Below are 23,860 nucleotides of genomic sequence, written 5' to 3' on the forward strand. Positions count from 1 at the left end.
TGTAGATGTTCATACATATCTACATTTATGTATAAATGCATGTGTAGCAGTTAGACAAACATAATTAATAGATCTCATTAATACGAATTGTGTACACAAAAAAAAGGTTTACTAAGCCAATTTATTTATTAGACAAAATGATTTGTGCCTAGTCATATACTGTTGTGTCTCGGATAGACTAAGTTATTAATTAATTTGCCTAATAGTTGCTTAAAACGCTACAATAACATTTGCAATTCGTTTTTAAAATGCCATGTACGGTATCAATGTCTCTCAGCCACCGTAGTGTCGTGTTAGGGGGGCGTGTCGTGTACTTGCTGCGGCTGCAGCTAGACCATATTGGTTGATTTGGCTTCAAGCGGGAGATGAACATATTGATCAGATGATTTTGGCAATGTAGCTTTGCGTCTGGGTGGGTTATTGTGGCTGTCATTGGTAATAGACAGCCGGACTAATCCTTAAAATATGAAAAGACTCAGAAAACACTCGGTAAGAAACCCCATGTATTTGTACTCCAATACTAAGTAGCAAGCGCGTTAGCAAGTTAGCTAAACAGAGCACTTCCTGAAACAACGACTTGCTAATATCACATTTTATTTTGTTAGCCAGGCACTGTCAGTAAGACCTTTGTATACATAGTCTTAACGTATGAAGCTACTGCAAGTAACTGTGTTAAAGGCGGGACAAACATTCTTCAAATACTTGACAATAACTCAAAACACTACCATGTTGTTAACACAACGTGAACACGTTCATCAAGTCAGTTAACGTTTCCTTGATAACGTTACCTATCTTGTGATAGTTGCTAACATCAGCACTACCGATAGATAGCCCTGGGGTTCAAAGTAACCATTTGTTTGTGATTGCTTGTGGTTGTGTTTATCAATAATAAAATATAAAAGCGAAACATTTTACATTCCGTCCCATATATCGGCAAAATATGTCTGCTGTCACTAACGTAGCTCAATGTGATTGGCAGACACTGACTAGGTGTCTGCTTTGTGTTGGCTGTGCTATGTGTCGTTTGTGCTGCGCTTAGGAACTTTACCTTTTTCTTTCAAAATTGCCAAATTGCACTATTGTCGTCATGGAGATGAAAACTTAATTTGATTTAAGAAATATGAGCGGTTCCCACTTTTTTTTTAAAGAGCTCTCACTATACTACCCCCGAGGAATACAGGTGGGTCAAACTGTCGCGTACAGCACTGTCAACAGTCGCTGTCTCGGGTAAAAACTGTATAATTAGTTAATTTGACAAACTTGCCTTAAAACTATTGTTTTTATGGTTGCACTTTTACCTACTGTAAATGATGGTGTCTCGTAAGCAATTACTTATGACTTATTATTAGATTATATTTAACCTAGTTAGCTAACATATCAAGTTGTTGTTTGGACTGTGTAGACCTAGAAATACAAAAATAAAAACAAGCTCTAATAGAGCTGGTATACATCCTATGAACATCTTTGTTATTAACATGTTGGATATGATTAGATGTTATATGTTTCTGTCATGGTAATTGTTAGAAACATGTTAATTTTATTTGCATCTTGCTTGACCGTAGATTTGGTTGAGGCAAATCCATTTGGGTGTGCATGTGTGCAATGTTGACATGGCAAACAGTGAATGCAACTAGATGCAGCTCTCAGACAGATTCTCATGCGTTGCTTTAAGAAGTGATCAAACTGTTTCTGCTTTAAAAATGTAGTGAGAAGAACCTCCTTGCATCAGGCAGCATGACAAAGAAAAATGTGGCCTGTGGCTGTGCAGCAGTAGCTTAGTCTGTAGTGACAGTAGCGACATAACTTCATAGGTCCTGTTGGTGCATGTGTGTATTTCGGGCCTATGTGTGTAATTGTAAATAACACCAGAGTGAAGATTTTAATTTCCCCTCAGGTTTTAATAATGTGATTGAATATAACAATGATTAAAAAAAAAACAGGACAACCTGTTCAGACTTTATCATTCAATGGCACACAATATTTAGACAAAACGCCATAATGCAAAATTGTTTCTTCTGTGTTTCAGTGAAGTACCCCGCATTACAGCAATACCACTTGCCCCATTTTGCACCTTTTCATCAGGACACCCCAATGAAGCCATCTAATTTCCTTAACCGGTTTTCTTCACCACCACCACCACCACCCCCCACTAGAATGTTACCATTCCAATGTCCTGAACTGCCGAACCGCTGGATACCATGTCCTCCATGGCCGCCTTATCCACCTCCAAGACCATTCTATTCGTCGGGGTTTGTTCCAAGAACCCTGCCTAAAATGGGTTCTTCAGGGAGTAGGTTCCAAGTCATGCCAAGGGGCAGTCCAGCTCCTCATCATCACCATAACTATCCACCTCCAGGGTTTTTCTTCTCATCTGGGTGTGCTCCATTCAGCCCACCTAAAAGCTTTACTCCAGTTCCCAGACCTCCCAGTGTCTTTCACCCTGCATCTCCTCAATTCATGACACATTTTAGCAACTACCCACCACCTTCCCACATCAGCAGAGATCAAGCGACTGAATCCACGATCATTGCGACATACTCAGGAAGTCAAAATGTGACGGCACAAAGCCAAGAATCAAACAAGGTAATGTTTTTCTGTTTTTAATAAGTTAAACCAAAGCCAAAAACATTACAAAAAATATTTTGAAAACAGAAATCCAAATTTTATTTTATTTTTAATTTTTTTCTCCCAATGCCTTTTCTTGAACACTTGTCGCATGTGGTCATAAATGCAATATGTGTCCAATCACTGGCAATAGGACCGCTCAAGCCTAACTGTTAGGTGCTTCCTGAAAGCTTGTCTTTTTGAATTCTACCACCTTGATGCACTGACTGATATCAGAATGTATCCCTGGACATCCTAAAGTCTGGGAGAAACTGTTCCCACATACTGGGCATAAATTGGTTCACAAGGATGTTAGATATCGCTCACTTCAAACATGAATGTGAACCGTATAGGATGAAAGATCAACTCTGGTGAAAAAAATTGCGATTGAGCTTTAAGCCCTGTGTTGTGGACATAGCCTAAGATTGTTCTTGTTTTTTACCTGTACTACATTAACACATTTTCTGTTAGGCTCCATCCAGTGATGTAAGGAGTTCCATACCCACTATCGAGCTTCAAAAGCCACCCTTTACCCCATCATTCGGCCCCAGCGATGTTCCAGAAGTTTCCCCACTGCCTATTATAGGCTCGGAGCATTATGGGAGCAGCCAGAGGCCCCACAGCCCTCTTCTTCCTTGCGAGGTAAAATGAATTATTCTTGATATCTGTATAACTGATTGTCTCTTACTACTATTTAACAAATGGTGTAGCTTGGCCTTTGATGAGCTTGGCTTTTTCTCACTTCAAAAAACCCTTCTTTTCAAAGACACACTTTCTTCTTCTTTTTTTAGAACCAACAACATAAAAGAACACCTTCAAAGGGAAACGTAATAACAGGTAACATTATCACAGTAATTCTGCCAATTTTACACTTTTACATTCTTCCTAAGGCTGTGTGCTTTAATTTTGTAGGCATGTTGTATCTTTGGCACTGCAGTAAGGTGAATCGTGTTTACTTGAGTGATGAAGATGCATGGCACTAAAAATGTCCACTAGTCTAGCAAGTCTCAAAAAAGTGCGGTGCAATGTTTAATAGTTCAATACATAACGGTTGACAGAGTTTCCACTTTCCTTTCCTTCTTTCCTTATCATATATATTCACAGGAAGTACTTACTAAACACTTGTGCTCTTAAAGTTAAATACCTGGAAACATAAACAGGAGAAGCTATAACTTGTATTTGGTAACAGATTGCAATACATGGGTAATTATCAGAAATCATGTATATGGTAGCATAGAATAATTCAGATTGAACCATGACGTTGTAAGACATTAGTAAACACAGATTTTTTTAAACAAAAGTGTGTGTGTGTGTGTGTGTGTGTGTGTATATATATATATATATATATATATATATATATATATATATATATATATATATATATATGTATATATATAAAAATAAATTCTGTTTCTTGTAGTGGACTGGAATTGCTCATCTCAGAAGAGGCACAGGGATGCTAAGGACTGTGGCGACAGCGCTAAGAGACCGTGTCTTCTGCCAACAAACTCTGTCGAAGTACAGACACCAACACCCACCCCTAGCAACTGGACCAGCACTTCCCTGCTGTCGGAGCCGTCAGCGAGGCACTCGTCAGGCTTGGAACTATCACCCAAAACCACAGATAGCCATCCGTGCGCAGAACCAGCATTGAAACCCGCCCAGTCCTCCTGCGCATCCCTGTCACCCAAAAGTTCTACACAGAGACGACTGCCAATGGGGGCCAAGCAAGCCTATATCAAATCCGACCCAAAACAATCCTTAATAGTAGAGTTAAGATCACCGTCGAAGGAAGAAAGTGCAAAGAAAAGGAGCGAGCAAAACGACCAAAACAATAAATCGAGCCCTTTGTTATCCTCTGAGGTTCCCCAGAAGAACACTGTTGGCTCTTTGTCTGTTCAGTTAGGGTGTCACCACTCTGCTCATACTCACTGTAGTTCCTCAGTCTTACCGGTCAAGACCCTGAGCAAATGTGATGCCGTGGAAAATAGCCGAAAGTCTGAGTGTAACACTTCCAAACCAACATCACAAACAATTTCAAGCACAGTAGAACGGAACAAAACCAACCGCCTACGAAGACCTTCTGCAATCCCTTCTGATATAGATAGGCTTTTCACTCCTGATCCCTTGATCTACGGAAAGACTTCAAAGCCCAAGGTAGACGGGGTCAAATCGACCACCACGGAGAAAAGTTGTTCATCCAGCACTGTGACCAGCTCCAGTGCTCCTCCTACTGGGACTTCGTGTTGCAAAACGGCTCCGTCTCTTGCAGTTGGCACTAAAGTCTCCAACTTGTCCTCATCACATAACCCATACATAACCATGCCAACTGTAACTTTAAGGCGGATAAACCTTGAAAACCTGAAATCTATTTTCTTTAGAGCCTGTGAACCTAAAAACAGCTCCATCGCTTCTTCAGGCAAGCAGCTTAAGGATGAGAGTTTAAAATCTGATGGGAAACTTACAATTCTCGCCCCCCACAACGTGAGACCAAGCACTTCAGAGACTTGCACCACAACTTCTACGCCTCGTCCACACCCGGAGAGGTGCACGAGTGAAGGACGTAGAAAGTCGGTGAATAAAGAGGATCCCGTAGACTTGGAGCTGGACCTAGGCCTGAGATTTGCACTAAATGTGGATCTTACCGAGAGCTCTAACAGCAGTGAGGATGAGCAGCTGCTGTCGTTGCAGGATATATTTGAGCGGGTCTCCAAGCCTCCTGATACTCCAGAGAAGGGATCCTTCTCAGAGCCGAGTACACCTGGGAATAACAGTTGCAAGTTAAAAACAGTAAGCTGTGCATGACTCGTCTATATTGTAGATAAAGTTATGCTTGTATGAACATCCAGTGGCTTGGCTCAAGGACCTGAAAAATCTCTATGCTGTTTGTTGTGTTTCCGATAGCAACCATTAGCAGCTAACACAACGTCAGCCATCTACAACAACAACCTTGACCATATGCTGGCTGAAATAAACACCAAAAAAAGGTAGAATATGAAGACACGGCACTCCCGTTACATTATAATTCGAGCTATAGTAATTGCACATGAGAGAAATTAACATTCCCATATTTGTTTTCTTCATCAGAGGAGAAGAGGTTAGGACACAACTTCTCACCGAATGTGAAGAAGACCAGTTTAGAATAGCTGAATATGAGAAGGCCGAGGAGAACCGTGAGGCGGCCATCTCCTCTGAGCAACAGTAAAGCATGCACAAGCACATTTACACATCAACAGTTTTCACTGGGATACATTCTGTGTACAGCAAATAATTGTAATCTTTATTTGTATATACATTGATCTATAGGGAGTTCCTGCAACGCTACTCTTTGATGTCCAGTGCCATCAGGGAAGTGCCTCCCGGGAAAATGATCTTCATCCTGGAGAAGTTTGGCCGGATCTTCAACCAGGAGACTCTGCAGCTGAGGCGATGCATGGTCAACCCTCAGGGGACAGCACAGAAAACACTTCTATGGTGAGTTGTGATTGTGTGCATTAGAGGGCTGCCCTCGACTAAAGATGTTTCTACTTGACCAATAGTTGTCAATTCTGGCGATTAGTCGAATAATCGTCGCAAGTTTATAATTATTGATATTATTTAGGTATTTTTCTCCCAAAATGGTTTCAGTTTCAAAGGCTGAAAAAGTTATTATGTTATTATAACATCATGTCATGACGTTCTACATATAAAACGGTAAGAATGCACAGACATAATTAACTTAAGGACCAGGCTCCGCTCTGAATGAAGTCTGAGGGGTTTTCCATCTGACGCATCAAAGCACACGCATGCATACATGCACTTTTCTTTTCTCTTTTTTCTCCTCCGTCTAATAGACTGAATACAAATGTGTCGATTAAGAATTTTTTAGCCAACAAACATTTAGTCATCTATTTGGGGCAGCACAAAAGCATTCACACAAAGGTTTTAGAGCAAGATGTCGTAATGACTAAATAATAAATTGCCATGAAATGTGATAATAGGTAATAATTGCACACTCCTAAAGCCTCCCTGTTGCATAACTCTAAGACCAATAAGTGGACTTGTGATAATATCTACTCAGATAAAAGCAAATGAGTACTCTCAAAGGGATTGAACCCTGCAGATTTAAATGACGCGTGCATTTCAATCTCACTCATGTCAAAAGTGAGAGTCCTCGGGACAAACTACATTCAGCCAAACCAGTGGAAAGGTAAATCATCCACCCCTTCATGATGTTGGATGTAGTGAACATTGGGGACCACAAACAAAGTTCTAGGCTTAGTTTAACTTGTATATTTATTCCTCCAATCTTTCTCTCTCCATATATCTTTCCTAGGTCCAGCCCTGTTCAACTGAGATTGCATCTAAACATTGAATTATTCCAGGATGCTTACGACTGTTGCTCACCCTGTCCATCTCAGGTTACCAGTTTCCTTTTCAAGGTAGCCCCCCCCACACTCACAATAGCATGTCAATAGTGATTTCTGTCCAAATGTCTGAACTATTGTATTTTTTTTGTTTATCCTATCAGATGATGTCAGTCCATAGGGAGAGGATGGTATCCGAAAATATACTAAAGACCCTCCGTGACATTGCCCTGACTGCTGCTTGTCAGATAGGTTAGTGTCCCCCCACAAGGCTGTTGGTACTTGCTTACTATTGCAAAAAGTTAACATGTGTTTTTTCTTCTATGCGTGTTCTCCCTCAGTGAAAAGTGGAAACCAGCAGTTTGAAGTGTGGGTGCCCAGTCTGGCCGATGTGGTGCTGGTCCTGATGAATATGGGGGTTGCGTTTGTTGCTCTCTTCCCTCTTGAGTATCTGCAGCCTCCATTCACAGAGGGAGATTTGCTGTAAGTAGCGTTCCAAATGAATACACAAATAAATCTGAGCTGAATGTTTTTCTATTTGGTGCGATTGAATTTCTGTGTGTTTGTGTAGGGAGGACATCTGTATCAAAAGTGAGAGTCCCTCCAGTAACGAGGAACACAGCAACTTCCCTGATCACAACTGCAACAACATCTTGAAGGTGAGGCTCAGAAGATGTCTGATAATTTGATGTTGTCTGTGATTAAAAACAAGTTTGGCAGAGAAAGCACAGCCTGTCCAATCAGATCATTCACTGCTCTGTTGTTTCTCCCCTGTTCTGCAGTACCTGTGGCACTGCATGAGTCTGTGTCCACGGGTATACAGCGACGATGAGCTGCTGTTGCTGCTGACTGTGGTTGGGAGGGTGGGCTTGGACCCTCGGCTCATCCTCGAGTCCAATGTGGAACTTTGCCCTCTACAGTTCCATATTGTCAAAAACATCAGGGACTGGGACACCATGGTCAGTACATGCATTCCTAAAAAATGAGTGTTTAATATATTTATTGTACGTTTCATGAATACACAGAAATTATGTCATGATCATTTGGTTTATTTTACATTTTATTTATCTAAAATGTTTGTCAGCTGCCCAGAATCTGTCTGGCTTTCACTGATCTGACAGACGACCACCACAACATGTGCGCCCTAGTTAAACTGCTGCCCGACAACGCACGTGGAAAGTGAGTCTATATATTTCTTTAACACAATGAGTATTTTTTCTTCTATTTGATTGTATTGAAGATGTATTGCATTGCACATGTAAAAGTTTCCATTTTGTTTATGTAGGCAACTGCGTCAACATCTGAGCCTGTCCATGATCTCTAAACTGTTGGACGGAAGTTGCACCTACAGACCAACAGCAAAGGAGTTTCAGGTATCCATACAGTGTCCTTTTAGATTCCAGAAGCCAAAATATGAATCCAGATGACTGTCTCTAGTGTTTCAAACACCTCCAGTAACCTTTAGTTCTCTCCTCCATGTTCTCTATCATAGCTCTCTGAACTGAGGAACTACCTACCCCGCATGCAACCCTCCACCCTTCTCCGAGGCATGCTGAAATCCTCCAGCAGGAGACAGGGGGATGAAGAAGAAGACATGGCAGCCCTAGATCAACAGGTGAGCACATGCTATCAACCTAAACATTACATTTGGATCTTTCTTGTCTTGTTTTTCGTGTCTTTTATTATTATTTGCAACATTTGTTGTGATTAAAGTTTCTTTCCATTATCCTCAGACCTACTACCTCTGCTATAGTCTTCTGATCTTGGCAGATGAAGCCTCCAATATTCAGTTCTTCCTAGCTCATCAAAAGGTATGACTTAAGTTATTTACCATTGTTTTTTAGGGCCACTAGTTATTAATCAGATGATTTATCATTAGGTTTTATATTTCTGCACATGGTGTGTTAATGTAGCTTTTTGCATTTTATTTCTGGCTCTTAGAAACAGCTTCTGTTTCTGTGCACTGAGTTGGAAACGCATATCAAGTGTGACATCAGAGAGAACGAGAAATGTCTTTACCGGAGCAAGGTGAGTTTGCTTTTTTAAAAAGAACTTCAGGTATTGGTTGCATCCGTGATTTTTTTTATTTTTTTTGTATTGTTCCAAAAGGACGTGTTGACTCAGGTTTCTGCAGAGACACACTTACTGTAAAGTAAAGAGGGCAGGTGCTGAAAGTATATATTATTAACACATGTTGCATTGTAATTGGTGTGGAGAAGACGATGAACTAGCCGTGGGCATTGCTTTTAGGAATCTTCAAAGGAGTGTTTGTGGCATCCCTAAAGACTGGTTGAAGTTGACCTAGGTGATGTTCAGAGTTGGGTGTAACGCGTTACAAAGTAACTTTTATAATTCAGTAATCACACTACAGTTACTAACATTGCCCCGACACGCGTTACTTCGTTACTTACTAAAATCAGTCATCATCAAACCTCAACAAACACCTGCAAATAACACATGTTAAGGTGAAGCTAACGCACAGCTATTTGTTGTTTGTTTATATCACGTAGTCTGTTCTTCTTCTCTGTTTTCCGGTTGTTGCCTGTTTTGAATGACGAATACACACTACCGCCGCCTGCTGGAAAGGAGAGTTATTGCCACTGACGCATGCACAGTTCGTACGTGCTCGGCTGAAGTCTTTGCGGTGTCTGGTTCCAGTGCAACACATGGCCAACACGCAGGAGAACACGCCGACGCAACAGCGTGAGCAGAGATAGACTGCGCAAAATATACAGATAGCAGGAGACAGAGGACAGCCATGGTCTGATAGGAAAACATTCAGGATCTGGATCAGTCTTATGCGACAATGGAAACTGAACTAAAGAGAACATTGGAAACTTTAGCAGTCTGCGTGATCTGCCTGCAGGGAGGGGCGGGCCCTGCGAGTAAAGTAACGAGTTACTTTATGTAGAGAGTAACGAAGTAGTGTAATATATTTCTTTTTTAAAAAGTAATATGTAATATATTACTTTTTTAAAAAGTAATATGTAATATATTACTTTTTTTAGTAACGACCCCATCTCTGGTGATGTTCCACCTGCCTCAGTTTACCTTGTTTAACCAGTTTGTCAAAGCTAGTCAGGTCAAAGGTTAAAAACCGTTCTCAGACTCAATAGATGTCAGAGGTAGCACTGAAAAATTCAGCTTTATCACAAAAACTATTCTTGATAAATCTCAAGTAAAAGCTGTCGTGAACAGCCACTCGTTAGAAGCAAGACCATGGCATGAAGAGACTATTTTTTAATTGCTAATGTAGACATGTCATCACATTTGAAGCTGTTCCATCCAGACTTCACTATTCTAATATTAATCCAAATGAATCCTTCCTAATAACCTCATTAGCAGATGTTTGCCCTCACTGAAGAACACTTTAATTTCTTGGATACAATTTTAAGTAATTTTTTGCTAAAAGAAAGGAACATTCATGGAAATGTACACTTTAATTGTTGACTTGGTTTCAAGATGCAGGAACCCAATCATTAAAACACCTTCTCCTCTTCCTCCAGGTGAAGGACCTGGTGGCCAGGATCTACACCAAGTGGCAGATGCTCCTTCAGAGGACCAGGCCTCTCCATGTACAGTAGACTTTTACAGACTTATATGAATGTTTTCCTCTTTAAAAGATACAACCAGAAGTCATGTGAAATAAGATCAGTTTAACAGTCAAACAATTGTATAGTTCTGATTTACAAATGTGTATTTTCCTCCCGTAGGGTAAACTGTATGATTATTGGCAGCCTTTGTCTGTGGCTACAGTGACGAGCAGCCAAGAAGAGCAGGAAGTGGACAACAGTGATGATGGAGAAGAGCCTATGATGGAGGAGGATGAAGAGGAGGACACCAATGACACTGAAGAGGTTGTGATGTTATCTGAGGACGAGGAGAAGGAAGAGTGAGACAACTCGAGTTAATTTTGTAAATAATTCCCAGTTGTGCATACTGTTTGTTGATTCATTGCTAATTTCACTGTTGAGTGTGTGTTTTTTTAAATATCCATTTTGGGCAAATATTTTTTTAAGGATGAAACATGTTTTTTTTATGGCTGTAGCCAAAAATAGTAAATAAACTTTGTTTATACATGTTTGAAAATGATTTGTTGTCCTTGACTCCTTCACCAATATTAGCAATATTATTATATTCATGATCTTAATATTTTACAGTACAGAACTAAACTGCTTGTGATTTAAGTTAATTTACTTGTAATTAGCGTTATGTTTTAATAGCATCACATGCTTATTGTTAATTATAAGACCTTTAGACGAACTTCTTAAAAATGTATAGTCTGCTTAAAACATAAATAAAAGCCTTGTGCATTTCTTATACATTTTTATAATAGCATTATGCCATTGCCAAACCTTTACAAATGTTTTGGTTGCTTTATTTAGATATAATAATAAATACTGCATGCACTTAAATATGAATTTATAAAAGTTCAATAGATACCTTTCGGCCACTAGATGGTGGACTCCCCTCACCCCTCCATTGGTTTGTTTGTATATTCCTAACCAACTAGCAAACATTATCTTTACTGGCCAAGCAGAACGGGGCTGCCTCGGCTTGGCTTTTCCGTAGACTGTAAAAGGGGCTTTTCAGCCATTCAAAATCGAGCTGACACTAAGCAAAAGCAGAACTCAATCAATCAATGTTTATTTATATAGCCCAATATCACAAATGTTACATTTGTCTCAGTGGTCTTCACAGTGTGTACAGCATATCAGTATGACAATACGACCCCCTCTGTCCTTAGACCCTCACATCGTACAAGGAAAAAGTTCCGGAGAAAACCCACAGTTTAAAGGGAAAAATAGGAGAAACCTCAGGGAGAGCAACAGAGGAGGGATCCCTCTCCCAGGACGGACAGACGTGCAATAGATGCCGTGTGTAAATTGAAAAGACAATACATTTGCAACATAGGTAGTCCAAATGTTTGGAAATGCATGTGTGTATAATAGGAAGATGAATCCACGAGGATATCCATCCAGGACCACAGCCACGACTCAAGATCCAGGACACAGGACCGCAGGATCATCCATTATTGGTACTAACGGAACTAAAGTACCAGGGAAAGTCCTGCGGTGTGAACGCGGCTCATGACTCCGGATCCCGGCGTATATAGACACCAAAAAGAAAGAAATGTGGGGAAGCTGGGTTAATCGGAACATGACAGTACACAGGTATAGACAGAGAGAAGGAAGAAGTAAGATGTCCCCCGACAAACTAAGCCTATATCAGCAAAACTAGGGGCTGAATCTAATCAGCCCTAACTAGAACTAATGTTTAACCTGTTGTTATCCCCCTACTGAAGAGATAAAGACAGGCGCATACCATTAGAAAAATGTCACAATTTAGCACTAATAAATTGCATTTTATTGTTTAGTCTTGTAGATTGTATGGTCAAGCTGTATGAAACCCAACAAGATTATATAGTAGCCTCCTTTTGCAGTAAATATATGGTTGTTCACGCTTAAAGTTCCTGCGCGCTCCCGCGAGAATCATGCAAAACTCGGAGGGCAGGCCAAAAAGTTGCAACAGTAAATTGAGATAAATATCGTAAACTTTGACTATATCAAACACAGGTTTTCCTTGGCTTAAACGCGAATAACTGAGTGTAAAAGTTTAAAATCTGATCTTTATCCGGCCAAGATATGTGTGATAGTCAAATAATATCCCTATTTATAACAGCATCATGTGGCTTTGGGGATACAACCATAGGATACAACCGAAGAATTAGCTTCTTTGCCTCTTCGCCTCGGTTGTTGGTTTGTTCCACTCCGCCCCACTTTCATTGGGTTGCTAGGCGACAGTAGTCAGGTGACTGTCTGCAGACAGAACATGGCTGACCTGTCAGAAGACCAAATTTAGCATAATCGATCTTATTTTTACGGCGTTTCTGACCACCGTTTGCCGTCGTGGAAAGCAATTGACCACAGGAATTCAAGGTAAGCATGAGAGTGCTCATATTTGGCTGGATAGATCCCTCTGTTGTTGCTGGGAACAGCTGTAGCTAACGTTGGTGTTGAGTAGCTAAGTTGAGCTAGCTGCTAACAGTCCCCGCTTTCTCTGCCAGAAGTCTGTATGAATGTGAAAGCGAGTAGCTATGAGGAAACAACATTTAGGCAACTTGATATCAATGCAACATGGTGTCCTACGCATAAATCGTAACTTGATTGGAAAGCCAACGCCAATGATAGTTTATTGAATCTGAAGTATTGCAGTACAACTACATCAGCATCAAGTTAAAGTGTAATTTATCGTGTGGTATATCAGTGACCCTTTCACCCACATTCAATATCAACACGCATTCAGACAGTGCCCCCATGAGTAGGATATCAGAGCATCACCATTTTAAATGAATCGTGTCATCATCAGTTAGTCTTTTGAACTTAGTACATTGACAGTGAATCCGACTCTGTGGGTAACCTGTTAAATAGTATGGTCTGTGGCATATCCAATTATAACATGCACACAGCATCACACATACAGTAGATAAGCATTAGAATTAAGGATTGTTGTCCCTGGTTTATTTCAAAGAATGGAGGGTTAAACCTTTGACCACAGGGCAGCACTTTATACTGGCTGTTCAGTTGTATCATTTATTTAGCCTCTGTCGTGCCATGAGCTTTCTTTCTATGTCAAATATTGTACTTGTTATTTTGCAGCTAAATCAAGATTCTCAGTGATACGAGCCAGAAAACCGAAAAAGAGAAATTATTTAATGCAGTTTTATTTGTTTTACTTCTATAATAAATGGTTTTCTATATCTCAGTGATACTGCTGTTACAGTGTCCTAAAAGTTGTTATACATTGTAATTGTCTGTGGAGCTGCTCCATTCCATGTTTTGGATGATATTATCACCACTATTGTTTATACATTTGCAGACAACTGCTTGTTCTTGCCATTCAAAGTCCTATATAAATGTTATTTCCTCCAACAAGCTTTTACATTACAAACGTCTCCCAGCTGTTTACATTGCTCAAAATTGGTTTAAAATGTACAAACAAAAACAGATACTTGAGCTACAATATTACACAATAAGATCATTGTTTTTAAATTGTGTTTTCCCTTAATGATTAATTAATGACAAGTGTTTTGAAGTCCCTGCATTATTTATTCCAACAATAACAGCAAGCATTCTGATTGCAGATGAGCAGGTTGCCGGAGGGAATAGTGAACGGCCCAAGCAGGAGTGAACACTTAGAGAATGGTACTCAGAGTTGGGAGAGACCTTGGACTCTTGAAGAGATGCGGCAGAGCAGCGCCAACTGGTCCTTGGCCGCCGACTCTGGGGTAAGTCCCTCATCCCCAATAGGCCAAAAAAACATATTATATACGTTATTCATCATTATCTTTTCTGAAATTGTCGGATTATTATTTAGTATTTGTGTGGGGGTTGTGAAATATGTTCTGCTTTGGGCTAATAAAGGAACTCTGCAACTGTTGATGTCTTCATAACTGTTTTTTAAAATCTTTCTTCACAGCTCTTCCTGTTCCTCCAAGACTTTTCCCAGAGAATGCTGTCGAAGACGCATGATATTGAGAAGCAGTTGGACAGGCTGATCCGTGACACCAAGAACACAGACAGCTGCTTGCACTCTGTGTTTAACGACTTTCTCATGCTTTCCAATACACAGTTTATAGAAAATGTAAAGTATATAATTTCTTCAATTTGACTGGATACATTTCAGTTGAGACAATTCAATCCATTTGAGTGTATACATTAAAACGTTTTGTGTTACAGAGAGTGTATGATGAAGAGGTAGAAGAGACGATACCCAAGGTGGAAGCTTTGGAGAAGCAGCCTGAGCAGGTATCAAAAACACATCCTTCCTCATACACTGACCAAACAGTATCATACTGAATATCCCTCCTCAGCATTATTATGCCCAAGTCTTGCATCACCCTGTTTTCCCTACAGGAGAAGACACGGGAGCAGAAAGAGGCCGAGCTGATCCCTAAGATGCAGGAAGCTGTAAACCATGGTCTAAAAGTGCTTGAGTCAGCGTTTGAGCATCTGGACATCAAAGCAGGAAACTCGGATTCAGAGGATGAAGAGGTCACTGACAGACTGGAGGCCATCCTTGAACCCAAGGTGTGCTCTTGATCTTGAAACTCTCGTTTATGTTTACTGAAAACATGTGATAACTCATCTTCAAATGAATGTACTTTATCCGGTGTGTCTGTTTTTCTCATTGTCTTTCAGGATCTTTATGTGGACAGGCCGCTTCCATATCTTATTGGTTCCCAGGCCTTCATGAATCAAGAGGACATTGGCCTTGGTGACCTCTCAAGTGATGGTAAACTCTTCATTGCAGCTTTTAATGTCGCTCCTACATCAAACTCGTTCCTTTTTGTCATGTATTCGTATGATTTGTTTTCCAGAAATGTCAGTTGACAGTGACCGAGACAGTGTAATCGAGAGCGAAGATGGCGAAGACGCAGTTGTAAGACGTTCTTTCCCTTCTTTTAATAGTATTTTCTATTGTGTTAAATTTGACATCTTGTACATAAAAATAGAAATCTTATTGTAATTATCTTTTTATGTCACAGCATTCAGATGACGATTTGAACCAGGAGGAGGAAGAACGTCACAATAATATTAGGAAGGTAAGTTGCCTGCCTGCCAAACACATCAGAGACCACAGTTAAACTGAACCACTTTAAAACTCAATTGTCTTTCCACACTCACGTAGAAGCCATCCATGGTTAGTTATGATGATGAGGACGAGGAGGAGGATTCTGATATATTCGGAGAATCAGACGGGGAAGATAATGATGACGACACAAAGGTATTCCTGATATTACTTTGCTTTAGTACTGAGATATCTTTTGTAAACGCACTATTTGTTAATCCAGTCTGGAATCATTCAGATATGATCTACCTAGGGAAATTGTAAATTAGTTTTTTTTATGTCACTTTCAGAATACAGCACCATCGTCTTTTGCTGATGAGCTAGCAGCCCGAATCAAGGGTGAACCAGTGACCAAACCAGAGGGAGATCGAGCATGTAAGTCACCATCATTACCAACAAGCTGGTCAAATATCATCTCCATTGTTAATCCCATTCTTCACATTTAATTTAAGGAAAACACAACATCAATGTTTTTTTACGTAATGACATTTTAGCATGTGCATGCTCATGCCTTGTGTTTTTACCATTTCATTCTTGGAAGCATTGACATCTAAGAAGAAAAGTAAAAGCAGGAAAGAACCAAAGCCTGCGAAGCCCGAGGGTAGGACTTTTATTCATCATCAGTGCATTCAATTCAAACTTCAGTTATTTCCACCGCAGGGCCATGGTTCCCAGTATGCCTCTCAATACTTTTTATGTTCATTTTAACAGCAGCTGAAGAGGACAGCGATGACATGTTTAAGCCACCAAAGATGGAGGATGAAGATTTCTCCCCATTTGGAGGGAAAGGCGGCCTCTTCAGTGGAGGGAGAGGCCTGTTTGACGATGATGATGATGAGGTATATTAAACTCAATTATTTTCAGAGCTAACTCTTATTTATTCCTCTAAACAATACGTTTAATTTGTGCTGTTTTATGTTATACCATTCAGGGTGATCTATTCTCAGATGTACCAAACCCTCCTGCGTCGGAAGAGAAAAAAGTGCAGAATGAAAGATTAAAAAGCACAGCCAAAACTGCAGGTAAGACTGACTTTCTACACAAATATCTGCAAAGAAATAAGGTAGAAGCATATAGAAAAGACTAGACGAGCAGATTGCCACATAACCTTTCTTTGCCATTCAAGAATCGGAGAAACCTGGAAAGAAGATTCCTGTGGGTGGCATTTCAATATTCCCATGTAATAGCATTTACCTGTATGACCGCTAAAATACTGTATGTCTTTGTCCTGTATGACATGTACTTGTCTGCTTTATCTTCCACAACCAAATGTCTTTCTCCCCGTAGCGGACACTCTTTTCAAGCCAGTGAATAACTCCGATGCAGTGGAGAGTAAGGAGAATGGGACTCAAGCTCCTAAGATCAACGCTGCCTCCAAACAGACTCCACCAGCTGCTGTTGGTGGAGTAGGGGGTGGGCTGTTTGATGATGAGGAGGAGGATGACTTCTTCAGCAGTAAAAGCCTCTCAAAGTCTGACTCTGGTAAGTGTGTGGTCTTCTAGTCCAGGTTCAGATGGGATCATAACCAGGGGTGCACATAACTCTTTTGCCCTGGTTCTCAAAGGAGCACCTGGAGATGTTGCTTTGTGCACATCCTTAAAATGAAATAAACCGGACCTTTTGAGGGGTACTTGACCTTATGAACGGGGGGGGGGGGGGGGGGAGTGCGGCAGTTATGTGCAGCCCTGATCATAACCATCACCAAACATAATTTTTATTTTTGCTTCTTTTTCAGCTGGAAAGAAGACGCCCAAAGCTGTTGACCTTTTTGATGAAGACGACGATGGTGGTGACATATTCAGTGAGAAGTCCAGTGCGCCGACCCCAACTCAGAGCAAGAAGGAGGTAGTGGAAGGGCAGGTTAAACAACCTGAGAGAAAGGTACTTTTTTCAATGACGTTGAACATGACAGTATTCAAAGTTGTATTAATTACATATTTTGTCTGACATAGCCGTAATCTTTTTGTTCCTCTGTTAATGATCCCTTGTTGTGTTTAGATGCCAGCAGGGGCCATCTCTATATTTGGACCCGGGACTCAAAGCTTGCTCAACGAGGGACTGAAAAAACGTCAGCAGTCTACCAGTGAGGAGTCTGAGAAATCTGAGGAGGTCTGAATACTTCACTGCCTAACATTTTATTCCAGACAAAAAACTATCTGCCCTGTTTTTAAGTGGAAAATTAAAAAAAAACATTTGACTGAAAAGGCTCAAAAGGTTTTCACTGCCTCCGATTACACCATAACCACATTGACAGCCACAATATATTGTATGTCTCTTAATGAGCCCATTTATCAAGCATTGATGCCGTTACATGAACAGACCTAGCTGCAGTTGGCCATATTGAGTGCACTCTTGTTTAGTTGAGAGTGCACTGCTAGCCTTTATCCTCATACAGTAAGTTATCTTCGCTCTGTACAGGTCTTTTCTTTAAAGACTAAACTACTTTAAAACCCATTCACATATTAAATGATCCTCTTTGTGTCCTGTGTTTCAGAACGGGCCGCCTCCAGATGCTCCAAAGTCTGCTGTCAAGCCAACTATAAAACCCAAGAGCAGAGGCCTCTTCTCTGATGAGGAAGACATCCAGGTAAGGCTCTCAATCTTCTTCTGAACAAAAGTGACAACAGTAGCAATACATCTTAATTACACCATATATGTATTTGCCCTCCATAGGAATCTCCAACTATCCCCAGGAGCCAGTCTAAGCCTGAACTTAGAAGCCAGAGCAAAACCAGCAAGGCCCCTCTGTCATTATTTGATGATGAAGAAGAAGAAGAAGAGGTACAAATACATTTGACTTGAAACTGAAATAGGTTACGCTTACTTTTGGTGTGAGGAACTTACGATATTCTGATTCTTCACCCTGTAGGATCTCTTTGCATCGGCAGCTAAGTCTAAATCAAAACCTAATCCAGCCAAAGCCTCCACGCCGCAGCCCAGCAAGGCCTTGTCCAGCTCCCTCTTCAGTGACGATGAGGTATGAGAACATCAAGTCATAATTACCTTCTGCACGCCATTTGATATGAGGGCGTACAATAAGGTACATTATCTTTCTCATTCAGTGGGAGAGTCCTAAAAGTAGTGCGGGGAAGTCAGAGGTGAAGACAGGAGGGATGAAGCCCAGTGTCAGCGCCCCCTCCAGTTTCCTCAGTGTCATAATACCTCAGAAAGGCAGCGTCTTCGATGGTGACGATGACGACCTGTTTACTCCAACAACGGATTCAAGGTGTGTACACTTGTTTTGAGTTCTTTAAACACTTTTAAACTGTTGCAGTTGTTTTTAATTCATTCGTTTTCATAACCCATTTTGAAGCGTTAAATAATTACTATCCCTCCTCATATCCCTCCGCTCTTCATGTAGTCAGAAAAAGTTTCAGAGAGTGGCTCTCTTGTTCGAAGATGAGAATGATGGTGAGGGTAAAGGATCCCTTTTTGGCGACAAACCTCCTGTCAATAGAAACACTGCCGCCCCAGCTGCCAAAGTGAGTGCACTAACTTATTTCCTGTATTTCACATTTGTCATGAAAAACATCTAGTTTGAAGCTTGCTTCCAGTGGGCCTCAACATGGTTTAATAGGTTAGAAAAAACATTTTCTCAGCCCCTTGAGGAACTTTTAGATATTTAAATTACACATAATCAAGTTGGTTTTATGAGACTGCCCACAAGCATTCTGATTCTGCTATACTTTTATAACAGAATCATTCTTTTTACACCATGTCATTTGCCGTATTCCCATATGGATATTCACTCTTTTTATACCTGTATCCTTTAGACACCTGCTGTGGCCTCTCAGTCGTCCTCCCTGTTGGAGAAATCTGAGGAGGTTGTAGTTTCCAAACCAGCAGCAAAGGACAAGCCTTCACTGCCGGAGAAGCCGACAGCAAAGAGCCCCGAGCCGCTCCCATCGGCCCCCTCGCCAGATATTAGCGAAAGTAAAAAGAAGCCTGTGGGAGGAGTCAGTCTTTTTGGAGGCATCAACGTTTTTGCTAACAAGCAGACAAAGAGCCCGTTGGACGAAGTTGACCAGGAAGACCCTCTGCTCTCAGAGGACGGTCCACCACCAAATGTCCAGGAGGAGGAGGAGGAGGAGAGGAAGGAAGAGAAAGTGAAAATAAACACTGTTAGTCTATTTGATGATGAGGAGGAAGACGAATCAGATTGGAATGAACCGATATTCACACCCAGCAAACCCACAGAAAGCAACACTGTAAAGGTTAGTATGATTTATAGTAAGAATAGTGTTTTAGTTGCATTGGTACGCTGTCTCTCAAGAATAAAAAGATATGTCTCTAAAACAGCCTACAGAGGAGCGACCGCAGGCAAAGAGCACAGGAGTGTTCCTGGATGAGGAGCTGCTGTTCAGTCAGACGCAGCAGAAGGACAATGACCCAGATGTTGACCTGTTTGCCACCTCAGGGAAACCAGCTGTCAGTATATTACATTTCCTTTTTTTTCTCTCTTCAAGTACGGTGTTGCAGTCGACTGCATACTGTTTGTGAATGAATGCATAATGTCTCTCACTAGATGATAAGGAAGTGTACATATGTTTTCTTTTAGAGCTCCAAGCCCGACTCGGTGAAGCCTGCAGCAAAAGGCCTGTTCTCAGATGAGGATGAGGATGACCTCTTCAGCTCTATCAAGGCAAAGGATCCTCCTCCGGTAGCAATTTGATTATTTTCTAGTGATTTTTTTTATTTTGTGGATTCGTCCTGACCTAACATTAGATTTGAAACGAAAACAGCTGTGTAAATGGTCATTATACTGACGCTTTTTTTCCTCTCTTCTTTTTATTCTTAGAAAATAGCAGAGAAGCCCAGTAAACCTAATGACACAGCACCACTAGCCACTCCAGAATCTGTATCAGAGATTCAGGTGAGTGTACTATAAGCATGTACTCTAATAATATCATGAATGGGTTATTTTTAGCCATAAACACACACCTGTGTCTCCATTCATTTTTGTTTTAGGGGTTCTTTTTGCTTGTAGTAGCATACCTTTTCTTTTCTTTTTTTTAAAATGTTGATATGTTGTGGTAGTGTTGTTTTTATATGAACTAGGTAATGTCTTTATTGGATTTGATTCTGAACCTGCTGTAATCTGACCACACAGAAACCTGCACCAAACCCTGTAAAACCTAAAGATTCCTCATCAAGGATTGGGAAACTTCAAGTAATATTTTTGTTTTTCTTGAATCAGTCTTCATTCCTGACATTTCACTCTGATTCCTCTTGAGGGAAAACTTCTATTTCCTCTTATGCATTTTCTCTCTTAAGGTGTCTTCTGTCTGGGCTTTTTTTTTAATATTCCAACTTGCAGTAAAAGCTTGGCTACAGAACAGCGGCAAGAAGAATATACTTGCTCTTTCTTTCCCAAGATGTTTTTGCATCTTGATCTTTTCTCATTTTCATCTGTAGTCTTGTTTTTAAGCTTTTTCCCCCTCAATGGTCTGCTGAGAAATTCCATGAAGAGCTACTAGTTGTAAATGTGTTTCTACCTGGAAAGTCTCTTTTTAAATAGTCTTCGATCTTTCTTTGGTGTCCATAGGTTTCTTTTTTGCCTTGATTATATTGTTTCGTCTGATCTCATCATATTCAGGCCAATCTAATGATCAACCCTGCTGCGCTGCTCCCTGGTGCGGCCCCCAGTATGCCAGGGGCCTCAAGTGGCATGGCTACCAGTTCCTCCTCTGGGGTGTCCAGCTCCAGCCTGAGCCCCAGCCCCGTCACATCTCCTATCGGAGCCCAGACAGACCGTGAGGGAGGGGTGAGCTTTGAGATCCCAGTCCAGGTTGCAACCCTTCAGAGTGTACACAAGGTCGGTTTTTGATTCCTGGAGTATTATATCTGTTATCCTCAAGTCCTAAATGCTTAATTTCCACTGCATTGTTCGGCTATACTGAACTCAACTTACTTAATAGCCTTAATAGCAGGTCTTTAACCAACCAAAATAATGTCTACACTTTGTCAATTGTACCATGTAGTGATTAATATCATTTTGGGGGCTTCAATTTTTAAAGTATGGGTCAAGAAAATAAAAACATTGGAGTTGCTTTTAACAGTAGCTTTACTAATTGACAACGTTTATGGGTTTTGAGGTTTGTGCTGTCCTAGTGGCATTTCTTTCTGTCCAATCAGTGCTCTGCAGTGTTTTAACTCTGTCTGCTATTGGCTCAGCTTGCATGAAACTTCAAACCAAGTGGTACCCAAAAAAATGAGTATTATCCACAACTTTATCCATTTGTTTAGCCAAAATAAAAGATAAAACGAGTTGTAAAACTGTGCCTGACTTTGCAGTGGAAGTGCTGTATTTGTTGCTTTATCATTGTTTGAATTCATGATGTAATATTGTGATTGCAAATCTCTTGTCATGCAGAGCCGTGTGAAAGGTTCAGCACAACGGAGACCCCAGTCCAGAGCAGGGAGGCAGCAACCAGCCCAGCAATCTTCAGGGGATAAAGAAGAGGCTTTGGGTGGAGATGTTCCTGGGCAGAACCCCGGTGTGTCTGGTTTAGCCTTGCCCCCTCCAGATAAGTCCAGCCAGAAGCGTGCCAGTCCAACGCTACCCGACCCAGCTTCCCCCTCAGCCTTGCCTGCCTCCTCACCTTCTCCTTCCTCAGTCTCTGAAGTCTCCACCAGACCCTCAGTATTGACACTGCCAGTATCAACAAACGCTGGAATAAAGGACTCCAGTAAAGACAGCAGCAGTACCAAGGTGCTGCCGTTTTCTGATGACGAGGACCTTTTTGGCTCTGACAGTCTGTTTGCAGCCTCCTCAGTCACGACCACACCCCCCACCAGACAAACTACCAAGACCACACAGCCTGAAGCTAGTAGTAGTGCGGTGAAGAAAGACTCTCTTCCATCTCTTTTTGATGCCAACACTGATGAAATTTTCCAAAAGGTCAAGCCGAGGTCAACTACTAAGAAAGCCACGGCCTCATCCTTTTTGGAAGAGGAGGACGAGGACGAGGACATCTTTGGAGTGAGCAACCGCTCCACTCCCACATCCACAAGTAGTAAAGAAATAAAGAACGGCAGTTTTTCAAAGCAGGACATCTTCCAGGTACCTTGATTTTTACATTTATAAAGGATATCTGTGCCATCATGAGAAAATGTTTAATTCCTTTCCTTATGGGCTGCATTTCTATGTTCTCAGGATGAAGTCGCCATTGTGCCTGAAGTTCACAAGAAGCACAAAGAGAAGACCCTTGATGCCAGCTTGTTTGACGACAACATAGACATTTTTGCTGACATGACGGACAGTTTCAAACCAAAACAGAAGTCCAAGACAAAGGGAGAGACCAAGTCAATATTTGCTGATGACATGGGTAAGAAACAATAAAACACATTGATGCATTCATGTTCTTTTTTTATTGCCATATTTAACTAATTATTTGATCCATCTCTCTTTTCCTAAAGATGACATCTTCTCACCAAGCACAGCAAAAGCAGTCACAAAGCCTCCCCATAAATCAAAGAAAACACCACCGTCTCAGGAGACCTCCACAGCAGCGGAGTCAAGCAACATATTTGATGATCCACTTAATGCTCTTGGCGGGAACTGAACTGTTGTTTCTGAGTAGCCAGATTTGTACATTTGTGTACATCCATAATTTTGTCCTTTGGACCGCTGAAAGATTGGAGATCGGATACACTGTTGATAGAGTATTTATCCATATGAATCCATATAAATACTGGGGCTTATTTTTGGCAGATAAAAAACTCAAATGAAAATTATTCCAGTCAACTTCTGATAGTAAAAATCATTTCCGTATCAGATCATATTATGTAACAGTTATTATATACTGTTAATCTTTATTATACATTATAGCACTTTATAAGCATACCATAATGCTCAGCCTCAAAGCCTGCAGAAATTAATAGTAAATTGATTTGTTTGTTTTGAAGATGTTTATCCTTTGGCTTTTCCACATTGAGATTCCATGTCTTTGGGTTTGTGCCATATCATGGTTATAAGAAATCAGTCTGTTTATTTACTGTCTTAGGCATTTTGACAATGTTTTTATTAATGGAAAATTCATTAATTTCTTAACTTTGGCTTTGATGAAAAAGGAAATTCATTTTTAATAACTAAAAAGAAACATATTTTATGCTATCTGAAAAGAGCGTGATGATTTCCTTGTCACTTGTTTTCCTTTCTGTCATGTCTGTCTCGAGGTTTAGGGTTTTTGCTGAGGTCAGAATTATTGAAGAATTAAAGCTGCTCCATTCTTAGCATTGAGATAAACCTACCTGAAATAAGGTTACAATACATTAAG

General features: G+C 40.7%; 2 protein-coding genes across 4 annotated transcripts; both read left to right on the plus strand.

The window, feature by feature from the left end:
• The first annotated feature begins 204 nt into the window (after positions 1-204).
• On the plus strand, positions 205-11,042 carry slf2 (SMC5-SMC6 complex localization factor 2). Of its 2 annotated transcripts, none has more exons than XM_034100794.2 (20): positions 205-1,180; positions 2,027-2,583; positions 3,076-3,246; positions 3,396-3,441; positions 4,025-5,394; positions 5,509-5,591; positions 5,692-5,805; positions 5,911-6,078; positions 6,920-7,025; positions 7,115-7,202; positions 7,292-7,433; positions 7,522-7,609; positions 7,733-7,909; positions 8,035-8,129; positions 8,236-8,323; positions 8,443-8,565; positions 8,684-8,761; positions 8,892-8,978; positions 10,457-10,525; positions 10,664-11,042. In XM_034100794.2, exons 2-20 carry the CDS (start codon positions 2,092-2,094, stop codon positions 10,844-10,846), a joined length of 3,768 nt encoding a protein of 1,255 aa, XP_033956685.1. In that variant the 5' UTR covers positions 205-1,180; positions 2,027-2,091; the 3' UTR covers positions 10,847-11,042. The 2 variants fall into 2 exon arrangements, with proteins under 2 accessions (XP_033956685.1, XP_033956684.1); XM_034100793.2 differs by having other exon boundaries at positions 205-489.
• Positions 11,043-12,744: 1,702 nt separating this feature from the next.
• Positions 12,745-23,708, plus strand: washc2c (WASH complex subunit 2C). 2 transcript variants are annotated; one of them, XM_034100655.2, is made up of 30 exons: positions 12,745-12,889; positions 14,095-14,238; positions 14,430-14,594; positions 14,690-14,758; positions 14,867-15,040; positions 15,152-15,245; positions 15,331-15,392; positions 15,499-15,555; positions 15,642-15,737; positions 15,872-15,956; positions 16,123-16,182; positions 16,293-16,420; positions 16,513-16,603; positions 16,869-17,063; positions 17,317-17,462; positions 17,580-17,690; positions 18,076-18,168; positions 18,255-18,362; positions 18,451-18,558; positions 18,644-18,807; positions 18,943-19,063; positions 19,355-19,795; positions 19,881-20,009; positions 20,140-20,241; positions 20,380-20,454; positions 20,692-20,751; positions 21,178-21,396; positions 21,955-22,644; positions 22,738-22,909; positions 23,001-23,708. In XM_034100655.2, the coding sequence occupies exons 2-30, from the start codon at positions 14,095-14,097 to the stop codon at positions 23,144-23,146; spliced, it is 4,305 nt and encodes a 1,434-aa protein (XP_033956546.1). In that variant the 5' UTR covers positions 12,745-12,889; the 3' UTR covers positions 23,147-23,708. The 2 variants fall into 2 exon arrangements, with proteins under 2 accessions (XP_033956546.1, XP_033956547.1); XM_034100656.2 differs by lacking the exon at positions 20,692-20,751.
• The last annotated feature ends 152 nt before the right edge of the window (positions 23,709-23,860 follow it).

This window comes from Pseudochaenichthys georgianus, chromosome 15 (genome assembly GCF_902827115.2).
Source record: "Pseudochaenichthys georgianus chromosome 15, fPseGeo1.2, whole genome shotgun sequence".
In the NCBI taxonomy this organism is placed as follows: domain Eukaryota; kingdom Metazoa; phylum Chordata; class Actinopteri; order Perciformes; family Channichthyidae; genus Pseudochaenichthys; species Pseudochaenichthys georgianus.

Coding starts and splice junctions, on each gene's coding strand:
- slf2 (XM_034100794.2), top strand. CDS start 2,092: ATGAAGCCATCTAATTTCCTTAACCGGTTTTCTTCACCACCACCACCA. Junction 7,434..7,521: donor TTCACAGAGGGAGATTTGCT/GTAAGTAGCGTT, acceptor GTGTTTGTGTAG/GGAGGACATCTGTATCAAAA. Junction 8,979..10,456: donor AATGTCTTTACCGGAGCAAG/GTGAGTTTGCTT, acceptor CTCTTCCTCCAG/GTGAAGGACCTGGTGGCCAG.
- washc2c (XM_034100655.2), top strand. CDS start 14,095: ATGAGCAGGTTGCCGGAGGGAATAGTGAACGGCCCAAGCAGGAGTGAA. Junction 17,064..17,316: donor CCTCTCAAAGTCTGACTCTG/GTAAGTGTGTGG, acceptor CTTCTTTTTCAG/CTGGAAAGAAGACGCCCAAA. Junction 22,645..22,737: donor CAAAGCAGGACATCTTCCAG/GTACCTTGATTT, acceptor CTATGTTCTCAG/GATGAAGTCGCCATTGTGCC.